This window comes from Primulina tabacum, chromosome 2, assembly GCF_025594145.1.
Source record: "Primulina tabacum isolate GXHZ01 chromosome 2, ASM2559414v2, whole genome shotgun sequence".
Taxonomy (NCBI): Eukaryota; Viridiplantae; Streptophyta; class Magnoliopsida; order Lamiales; family Gesneriaceae; genus Primulina; species Primulina tabacum.
In genome coordinates, this window is record NC_134551.1 from 51,107,369 (window position 1) to 51,118,297 (window position 10,929).

Here is a 10,929-nt window from a genome sequence, read left to right on the forward strand (position 1 = left end):
ATAAAGATTGTTTATTTCACTTGAGTCAATAAATTCCCTAGCCAACCGTTGGCTTGCAGGGCATCTACTCTAACACCAACAGCGTCCAGGCTACACTGTCCTAAGACATGCCAGGATCCATCTGACTGGTCCGTTTGTACCTGACATTAGCTCCTCGCGCTTGGAGAACTGTTACAATCATCATGAATCTCGTGTTGCTAGCTCAAAGCGGAGGCGCCATCTTTGACATACAATCAGATCCATTAACACCTACAATGATCTTTTTCAGTAGTTGTATATTAGCTTATAAGAATATAGATATAAAGATAGTTCTTGATGTTCCTCCTTTTTTTCCTTGAGCTCCACTTGTCCCCGCAAATGGTTAGTTTTGGTTTGGATTTGTGCTTTGGTTTGCGAAGACATTTCTTCTGCTGTTGTATCCATAGTTTTGTAAATCGGTTATGATCGATGGGATGAAGGTATGATTTTGAGTTTGCGCGTTGGGTGACAGATTTTATGGCAATATCTGGATTTGAATTTGCTTGTATGACAGAGAGTTTTGTGTCTGATTTTTAAAGCACAATACTTTTACTCCCCGTAGAATAAGAGTTAAATAAGACACTAATCAAAGTTAACAAGAAGCGTTTCTACTAAATTATTATTCATAAATCTGACAAGACAGAAAACATGGAGATTAGGAAAGGTAATTAATCAATAATGCATGACATACACGTCATACTCAACAGTGGCATCTCCATTCTTGAGATCAAAAAAGTGCGTTCTCGCCTGAGCATACCCGCTAGCAAACCGGAAGAGCCCACTTCCGCCGATCACCGGCATTTCCCTCACCTTATTAAACACCGCGTTCCTCCCCAGTATACTGATGGTACTGCCATTGTATTTCCCTTCCGTGAACACAAAATTCATGGCCATCAACAATCCGAATTCTTCCTGTGAAGCTAGCCCATAAAATCCCTGCGCTTTCCCGACGACTTTCGAGCTCAGCTCGGGCTCTGTGGTCAGTGGGTTGTCGATCATGTTGATCTGGCCGAAGCCAGTGAACTTCTTGGCGACTGGGGGTCTCACGATCGGGACGGATGTTGGGTTTCTGCCGCTGACAATATCGTGCCAGTATACTCGGAAATGGGTGAGTTTTTTTCTCAGTTGGTTGCGTTTGAGCTCCGATGTGTTGACGTAGGATGTCTCGTCGCCGGTTGCGGTGGCACAGAGTAGGATGAAGAATATTAGGATGTGAAGAATTGCAGCCATGATACTTGTCTTGATTATCAAAATTCTCAGTTTCTTTTCTCTAGACAAGTTGAGACTTGTAATATAATGTGCGGCGCACTATCCCATTTTACTAAAAATATTCTAAAGTGTGTTAAATTTGTGTTTTATGATTGAGTTAGTTGGTGAATGATGAAAAATTCGATTATTTTTATCAATTTTTTTCGGACTAATACGTCACAAATGATTTATCTCGTATAATTTATTTGATTATCGTGATTTATAAATTATTACGGTAGTTCGGGCTCTACATATATAATGAAAGGCAACCGACAGCGAGTTTTCTCATCATTAAAAAAACGTTAAATTTCGTGAGTGCAGTGCAGCTTAAACGGTAGAGAGAAACCAACGTTAGTGCCATTATTTATAGTCAAGTCGGGCCCAAACAAAGAATAAATGTAATGGATACATGGAATCATTTATATATGCTAGTTATTTTGCACACGCATAGTATGTACAGTCTTTTTTATTATTATCGATAGATTAAATTGAGAATTGACAAATTATAGAGGGACTAGATTGATATTTGATTTGTTAAAATAAAAAAATAACAAAAAAATGTGTTGAAATTTAAAAAAAAAAAAAACCAAAGTGTAATATAATATCATATAAGAGTAAAGTTGGAAGAAAAAGTCAGTGTCTTTCCTAAGTAGTTATTATCATGTTCTCAACCTTAATAAAATAGAGTACATATGTATATCGATGGATTGAGACCTAAAAGTTTGGATATTCTAATTATGTTTTCGCAATAATATTTGGGAAAGTTCTTCAATTTTGTTTTAATAACTTACAAGAAATAGTAAAATAATGATATTATTGAATTTTAAAAAATAATATAGGTATGAATATTTTTTTGATGTTTTGTAACGTGTTGGGTAGGTTGGAAAAATGGGGATTTTCTTCCCGCACGACACTACTGAAAATAATAATCCTCCAAAGACACAAGAGGAAAAAAAAACAAGAAAAAAACTTATGTGAGACGATTTCACAGATCGTATTTTGTTAAACGGATCCATTATTTGGATCAATTGCTTTTTCATGCTAAGAGTATTATTTTTTATTGTGAATATCGATAGGATTGACCCGTCTCACAATAAAGATTCGTGAGATCGTCTAACAAGATACTACTAAAAAAACAACTACTTTTAAGTTCATTAATCAAAATTCAAAAGTCGATCCTCCATTTTGATTTATTATTTTTATATTGTGATTACCAAAATGCCATCATAACTAATTAAATTCAACCTCGCCTTGCATGGATTTTCAAACCGATGTTGAATTCAAAGCGTCGTTAATGGAATCAAGAAAAGAGAAAGTTGAACGGTCCCATTTGTTTGAATTTACTGAATAACACAAAGGATTTAGAAGTTCAATATTTTTACACTGTATTCATACAATCTGCAAGATTCAACACAAACCTGAAAATCTAATATCTGCTTTCCGAGTGATCAGTGTCCAAAGTAAGAGGATACAGATCAGAAGTAGATGTCGAGGAATTAGTCCATGGCACGTCCATCGATATGCTCTGGCTATGCTCAACCTTTGTGTTTCGTACATCACCTTCCCCATTCGTTTCCCCAAGACTCGCACTGTTCATCGAGAAAGTACTCGAGACCGAAACAAACTCCTGGACACCAGTTTTTCCATCCAGTATGCTTACCACCGCTGACATGCTTGGTCTTTCTGCAGACACTGCATTTGTACAGTGGAAAGCTACATTGATTGTTGTGGTAACTTCTTTTTTGTTGAAGTTCGACTTCAATCTTGGGTCAACTAATTCCATTAAATCTCCATTTCTCCTCAAATAATGAGCCTAAGAAAAGAAAAGGAAGAGGAAATGCCAAGAACTATGTTAACAGTGTAGTATGAAGTGTTTCTGCAGTAATATCTATATGCTGTTCGAGAGTGACTTGTATCAGCAGTGTTGCGCGTGACCGATAAGATGGTATAATGAATTTTATGGTGCGGTCCATATAATTTTTTATTACGATGGGGGTGGGCGGATTTTGCTTTCATGTGAGTTCGAACCCACACTTCTCCCTTAGTGGAAGAGGTTTATGCCACTACATAACTCGGTAAATAACGGTTTGGTTCATATGTTAAGCTAAGTAACCAAAAATTTGACAGGGTGGCGTATAGAGAAGTATATTTGGAAAAAAGGTGGCAGGCAAACTCGTATATTTCAGCATATTTCACGTGAAATTTGATCCTATGTTTACAGAGGAGGCGACAAAGAGAGACGATAATAAAGGAACAAATAAAGATGCATCATATCGTATTAGATATACCCAATCAAGAAGGTAGAAGGACTCCTCCTTTGGCCTGAGGCTAGTGTTGTATCTTCCGCTGACAATTTCTAAAAGAACGATTCCGAAGCTGTATACGTCGGCTTTGTCAGTCAAATAGCCTCGCATAGCATATTCAGGCGCCATATATCCACTGAATATGAATTATAAAATGTAAGAAGCGGTGATCGTAACTACTTCTTCCCATATATTTGTAGTACAGAGAGGTGCCAAATATTACTTTCCCAAACACAAAAAGTAGCAGAGTTTTACAATACTTACAAAGTTCCAGCAATGCGGGTGCTTATATGCGTGTTGTCCTCTTCATCAAGCTTGGCAAGACCAAAATCAGATATTTTTGGGTTTAAATTTTTATCAAGAAGCACATTGGTAGCCTTTATGTCACGATGGACGATTTTCAATCTCGACTCTTCATGGAGATAAGCCAAACCTCGTGCTATACCAATGCAGATCCTGTGCCTTGTTGGCCAATCTAAGTGCAACTGATGTTCTTCTCGACCTACAAACATCATGCTCAGTATAAGGATACGCGTTCAAGAATTGTGACACGGATTTGGGAAAAAAAGAGTCAAGCAATCAATCAAACATACCGAATAATGCACGAGCAAGGCTGTTATTTTCCATGAATTCATAAACAAGCAACAATTGGTTGCCTTCGATACAACATCCATATAGCTTTACCAGATGAGGATGTTGAAGAGCAGAAATCATGCCTATTTCATTCACAAACTCACGATTCCCTTGCTTCGATTTGGAAGAAAGTTGCTTCACAGCTATGATGGTACCATCTGAAAGAGAACCCTTCAGAAAAACAGATACCAAACTGAATGAGAAGGTAATGATGGCAATTTAAGGAGAACAAACTCGGAAAATAATCTATTTTATGCTACCTTATATACAGGACCAAAACCACCTTCTCCAATCTTATTAGCAGGGTCAAAATTATTTGTGGCAGCTCTAATTTGCCGTAGGGTAAATGACCCAGTGTTCAGGTCTACACCCCTTAGTTCTACAAAATGAGTTTGTAAGACAAAAACAAATTTAGACAACCATTAATTTGTACTACATACAACAATGGATAGGCTAATATTGATAAAGCGCAATGGCATAGGAGGATCCGTATAGCCGACCTCACTTAATGGGATAAAGACTCGTGTTGTATCGTTGTTGTTAATTTGTACCACATGCATGAAATGATGCATGTGCAATGTATTCATGGACTCGAAAACCAAAACTTAGAAAATTAGGCAAAGAGGTAGGAATGAATCAGTAATTTCAATACCATATTCCAAAGTGTCTTTCCGCACAAAGCAGTCCTTCCACCAAAGAATACCAAAAATTAGCGAGGCCATAAAAAGAACTGCGATAACTATCCCAACTATAGCTCCTGCCGAGATGCCATTCGAAGGTGGTCCAAAATCTGAATATATGGAGAAAGTTAACTGATATTTAAAGGTGATAAAAATTCAAAAACAAAAAACAAATTATGTACAGAAAACCATAAACGATTGTAATTGTGTAACTCAGTATTTAAATTTTACATATGTCTAAACACTGTTTTTTTTATCACAATACCATGCGGACAACCACACATGATAGAAAAAGGACAATTGTTAATCCTCGACATTGTTTTCCGCTTCCCATATCCAACGGCGAATGATTGTGTAAAAGTGGAGGATATATTGCTATAAAGTTAGAGTTACAACTATTGTTGCATTTTGATTTCTACGATATGAAGCAGTCTCCATGATTTGGAAGTCATGTTGACAAAGCAAACAAATTCTGTTACTGTCCAAATCACGAGAATCAGAGAAATAATACACAACTAACCAGGATTCACAGAAATCGCAGAAATGAGAGGGCCGTATACTCCTCTACGAGGAAGAGCAGTTGTTCCTTTTCCAGCCCAATGGAATCGGATGTCCAAGGTGTTATCCATCACGATTGCAGTGAAGTTTTTTTTGATTCCCTTGTTAGCTCCTCCTGCTTCATCTTCAATGTTGAAATCTTTCAACACCCTATTTCCCTGTAACAATTTGACCAAAATAAGAACCTGGAAACTACAAGCAGTTTCAGAATATGTAAAATTTGACGAATATGTACTCAGGTACCTGAATATAAACATCAAATATACGCCTTCCCAGGCTACTGTATGTTCTGTCATCAGTTATCTGGATTTCTGCGAAGTGAAGGTCTACTGTGTAGTTTCCGTTTAGCAGACAAAAACCATAATAAGTCAATGACAGAGGGGAAATCCGTGCATCCATATACAGCTGTGAATTGTTCCCAGAAATGCTCGAGGCATTTTGTGAGATGTATGAGTCGGTAGAGATTTGATCATCCAAGAAATGGCCAGTGCTGCTACTCACCCAGTTAGTACTTCGATACAAACTTGAAGGTCCACCACCATTCGAATCATCTTCATAGGTAGCACCATTATCATCATCCACTTGTCTTCCGCCACAGTTAATGCGCAGAGAGCGATATTCTGAGAGAGAAAAACTTTAAAATTATAAAAAGGATACTCGAATGTTGGTGATGTTAAAAAAGAATTTACATTAAAACTTACTTAATTCACAATTGTCGCTTCTTAAACAGGAAACAATACCGCTGGAAAGACAAAGAGACATTCACCACGATTCAGCATCATGATACAGAGAAAAATGATTTGTGTAATACAGGATAAGAATATTTTAGTTCCTATTGTTTTTCACTAAAACAGTTACAATCTCTCTTTCGTGTTCGTCTCTTACTCATCAAATTCTAACATCTCTTGTCCTTGCAATCACAAGCACATTAAAAACTAATGGGAAACCTAATATGTGCTGCATGTGTCCACCCTACTTGCCTAAGTTGAGTGTTTTAAACTCAGTTCTAGAACCCCTAATTCTAATTTTTGTCCAAAAAGCATGCTCGACCTGGAATGTAATGGATTAAATAAAATACTCAAATTTTGGGACGAAAGGTGGACAAGTGCTGAGTGTTCAATAAGTTTTGTGTGATGGTAGGGACGAAAGATGTTTGATTTTGATTAGTCCATGCTACAGCTAATCAGATAAATACATTTGAATAATAAGAATAAGGACAAAGAATTTAACTATCCCCAGAAAACTCACGAGGTATTCCCCTTCGAGCTTGCAAACAAATTCCTGTAAATTTGGTTAAATGTCAATGAAATGTGGGAATTCAAAGAGAGTGATATGGTAAGTCGAGTGATCAGAATCTCACAGGGCACCACGTGGCTGACAACTTGAAGCTGAACTTTCAGATGTTAGATTGTTGTAAGATAGGTCACTGCATACAAATTGAACAAATGTTAAACTGCAAGGTTTCTTGACTTTGAGCATTCAGACAGGCTTTTTATCCCATTAAACCTACCTTTCAAAAAAGAGGACTGGGACCAATAACGAACTTGAAAATGTAAAAACTCCTAGCTTTACCAAATTTAACATGGCTAAAATACATGTATTAACTAAAAATGATCACATAAACTACAGTATGTGGTTACGTCCATTGACAAAAATAATATAAAGAAGGGACAAGGATACAACATACATAAATGGAAACAACGAAAACGGCAAGTTAACAGGGCAGACTAATAATTTGGGGAAGGGAGATGAGACCAGATGAAGGAGGGTGGTTTGATCGATTTAGGTGGGAATTTACCTTTATGAAAACATAAACAAGAAAATAAAAAAAAAATTCATTTAGGGGGCGAGGGGTAAGCTAGTTTACTCCTGGTTAACAAGGAAACAAAACATACATGCTATCCCCAGTTCTCAGCATCCAAGGAGGCAATGGCCCATTTAAAGAATTCCCAGTAAGATAGCTGGCAAAACAAAAAAACACATAAGCAAATCTCAAGCTATCTATGAAATACTTTAGCAATTTTTTCATGGTAAAGTAGGATTATTTCTATTCTAATTTCCGGAAAGAAAATTTGTTAATTATGTAGGAAGTTGGGCTCGAATTTGATACGATGAAATCACACCAATAAACCTTGCGAGGTTAGCAGATCAGCTAAGAAGAAACTAAGCTAAGTGAAGATCCCTGGAATTTATTATAACTATTGAGTCTTTCACTAAAACTACAAAGGCAGATCATCTCAAAGTCAGATATGGGAGTTAACTCTATTACAGCAGACAGCAGATAGCAGATAGCAGTTCGTTTATAAATAAATAACAGAAGAAAGTTTGGCACTAAAAACTCTTACACATAATCCGTTTCTGCCAGACCAAAAAAATTATCAGGAATTGGTCCACTTAACTTGTTGAAACTCAAGTCTCTGCATAAGAAGTGCAAAATGTGAATTTCAAGATGATGTGCTACAAGTTAGAACTATCAATAATTTCAGGAGAGAAATCAAGCAAACAGAAACATCAAGAATGAAGAAAGGATTCTACTGACAAGACTTTCAGGGCTTTCAAGTCCCCTAGATATATCGGCAATTCACCCACGATGTTGCAACTCCTCAAAATTCTGCATCACAAGATTCAATGAGTCACACACAAGCAAAGATATATTTTGGCTAGAGAGCAATGTATAAGCATAACACTAACAGCGTGTCGAGCGCTATTGCGTTATTAAGATGTGGAATTGTCGATTCATCCCCATTCAAGTCGCTAATTCTCCTGCATATTCAGGATGCAAAAACTCGATGTTATCGTAATTTCAACAATAGTGCATGCATAGGATCAATAAAATGATCATATGTTATACTCACAAGTCAGTTAACTTGGTAAGCAAAGAAATACCGGAAGGTATCGGTCCAGATAGACCACTAGCCTGTATCGCTCTGCCATTATCAAATTTAAAGTAAATATTAACTTATATACAGGAAGAACACATAAACGAGAGTCAATCAAGCCTTACATATTATCAATGTTAATCCACTTTTCTATGAAATCGGGTATGCTTCCTCTGAAGTTGTTATCACTAATACGGCTGCATTAATATGAAGTTCAGAATTGCTATCAAGGAGGAGAACACGACTAATTGAAATTGAATAAAACAGGGAAAAAACTTACAAATCTGTCAATGTGGTCAAATTTGCCAGAGTATTTGGTAATTCGCCGGTTAAATTGTTAGATGAAAGTAGCCTTAAAAAAAAATAATAATAATAACAGCAGGCTATCAATCATCAAACTAAGCAAAAAAGGAGAAATAAAACATATAGACCACAACCTAAACTGAAAAAGAATGTGAGGGGACAGAACCAAATTTCATAATTTTACTGATCTAAGGGTCTTACAATCTGTCTATGAGACTCAAATTCCCAAACTGTGGGGGTATAGCTCCAGAAAACTGATTGGCTTCCAAAACTCTGCAGAGTTATTAAACAGGTAGGAAAATATTTAGACTTGGAAACTAAAAAAAGTGATAAATTCAAGAGGGGTAACAAAAAAGGTTTACAAATCCGTAAGCGTGCTGATGTTGGCTAGTTCTTCTGGTATCGGACCCGTTAAACGGTTTCCAAGGAGAGAACTGCAGTAAATCAAGATTATGTGCTTAGTAGGAAGAGGGCAACCTAAAACTATTGCTTCAATTAAATTCATACCAGGGAAAAAAAACAAAGTTGATATAATGATATACATACATGTGTACGAGTTTCGTGGAACCCCATTCTCGAGGAATACTACCATTGAGGTAGTTACGACTCAGATCGCTGCAATAAAAGTAATTGGAAACTTCTAAGGCATTGACGGTTAAATTAGTTGTTGGGACGTATGCCTGAAAATGTGCTTCAAACTTACATTTCTTGGAGGAAAGGGAGTCTCACAAGTTCTGGAGGGAGCCTTCCATCAAGATTTTGGGATTTCAAAACACTGCATTTGCGAAGAGAACTCCATTACATTAAGACAGGAGGAAGGGATCAAACCATTCACACTCATGCTTTCATATACCCATAAACATCTCCTTTCTTAAGACTCAATTCCCATATCCCTCGAAATACACCATGATTCAGTCAGAAGTTATGGTTTCAACCAGAAAACATTCAACAAACAAAGTTTATGATGGTGACTTTTCACGGAAGTGCTTTTTAACCAAATTTTCAAGCAGAGTGCTTACTAATTCCAACTCCATCAATCCCAAAGCACCTTAAACCCGTTTTTGCGAAGAATCTTCCCAGCTAAAGTCGAGATATTTATACTGTACATATATATGAGTGCTGCAAATGTATACTGACATGCTAACAATATGGCAAACGGAGTTATTCTCGTATGTGCAGCTGCAGTTGACTGCATTCTCACTCCCACTAATCGGATTTGGTGTCCTCCAACCTGATTCACCGCTGCATGGATCAACCTCAAAGTTCCAATCTGTCTTCCCCAAAGTCCTTGCTATAAGCTTGAGAGACTCCACTGCAAATACAAACGCATACACGCATTTTCTTTTTACCGAATGTCGAAAATCAAAACAAGAAAGAAGGCAGCTTGGTGTACACCCAAAATAGATAATTTTTCAAAGCTCAAATATTCAAGCTCAGATTTTCAATTTTCTTTTCCTTTTCTGCATAAGCTCCTCAAAGTTTCTAAATCCACGGGCACATTAAACCCATAAACTATAAAGTACGAACCTTCATCAGCTGGCAAAACGGCTGCTTCCGAGGCTAGAACAAACATACAAATGAATGCAAGAAACCGTCGAATCAGCATGCTTGATGTGAAACCGATAATTGATCCGACCCTATATAACTGTACACACTAAACACAGATGCAGAGAAACTCGAAACTCCAGAACCAAGAAAGATTGGATTTTGACCCCATATATTGCTGAGCTGAAAATGCAGCAATCTGAAAATTAATGAGCAAAACCGTGTGTAGATTTGGGACAACCAAAGACTTTGTCGTTTTGTTCTTGCTTACTCCGAATGCACACGGTAAAAGCTTCACTCGGAAAGAGAGGGCTACTAGAAGCCAACCAAGCCCAGAAAATTTTCATTTACCGTACTCTAATTCAACTCAAATTTATGAAATTCGACACTCTTTTTTCACTCAAAAATTCGAAATACTCATACATACATGTCATTTTCCGTTTATATGATATTTGTAGACTAGTTGTTCAAGTTTTACATTGATCAAACATATAGATTAATTAATTTATTAAAATCTTTCTGAAATTAAAAAATATACAACTATATATTTATACACAAACAAGACATTCAGCACATGCGGCCTTTCAACTTGTCAGAGAAAAAAAAAACTTGAGAAACTTAGCAACCAACATGGACTTTTCAAAGTGGTTGGGGATGTGAAGGGAGTGGATGGAAATTAATTGCATGCATTGTATGTACATTAGACGAAGAAATCTTCGTCTCTCTGATATAGTTTTAATGGTTGAGCATGGTGAGTTTCTA

At 36.9% G+C, this 10,929-nt stretch overlaps 2 protein-coding genes across 2 annotated transcripts; both read right to left on the minus strand.

Annotated features, from left to right (window-relative positions):
* Positions 1–610: 610 nt before the first annotated feature.
* On the minus strand, positions 611–1,334 carry LOC142536716 (dirigent protein 22-like). Its single transcript, XM_075642000.1, has one exon. The coding sequence runs from the start codon at positions 1,246–1,248 to the stop codon at positions 691–693; it is 558 nt and encodes a 185-aa protein (XP_075498115.1). The 5' UTR covers positions 1,249–1,334; the 3' UTR covers positions 611–690.
* Positions 1,335–2,577: 1,243 nt separating this feature from the next.
* Positions 2,578–10,616, minus strand: LOC142536714 (putative leucine-rich repeat receptor-like serine/threonine-protein kinase At3g14840). Its single transcript, XM_075641995.1, has 24 exons — positions 10,150–10,616; positions 9,760–9,934; positions 9,326–9,397; positions 9,169–9,237; positions 8,985–9,056; positions 8,824–8,895; positions 8,600–8,671; positions 8,445–8,516; positions 8,296–8,367; positions 8,132–8,203; positions 7,980–8,051; positions 7,786–7,857; positions 7,336–7,401; positions 6,801–6,866; positions 6,689–6,721; positions 6,142–6,182; positions 5,684–6,060; positions 5,403–5,598; positions 4,855–4,992; positions 4,463–4,581; positions 4,163–4,373; positions 3,834–4,071; positions 3,555–3,705; positions 2,578–3,079 (listed from the first exon to the last, which is right to left on the minus strand). The coding sequence occupies exons 1-24, from the start codon at positions 10,226–10,228 to the stop codon at positions 2,693–2,695; spliced, it is 2,994 nt and encodes a 997-aa protein (XP_075498110.1). The 5' UTR covers positions 10,229–10,616; the 3' UTR covers positions 2,578–2,692.
* Positions 10,617–10,929: the final 313 nt, after the last annotated feature.

What these genes read in the sequence shown, in the direction of transcription:
- LOC142536716 (XM_075642000.1), bottom strand. Translation starts at nt 1,248, where the DNA reads ATGGCTGCAATTCTTCACATCCTAATATTCTTCATCCTACTCTGTGCC.
- LOC142536714 (XM_075641995.1), bottom strand. Translation starts at nt 10,228, where the DNA reads ATGCTGATTCGACGGTTTCTTGCATTCATTTGTATGTTTGTTCTAGCC. An exon ending in TGGATTAACATTGATAATAT is followed by an intron (nt 8,368 to 8,444) that starts GTAAGGCTTGAT and finishes TGATAATGGCAG; the next exon opens with AGCGATACAGGCTAGTGGTC. An exon ending in TGCGATTTCTGTGAATCCTG is followed by an intron (nt 4,993 to 5,402) that starts GTTAGTTGTGTA and finishes CCATATATTCAG; the next exon opens with ATTTTGGACCACCTTCGAAT.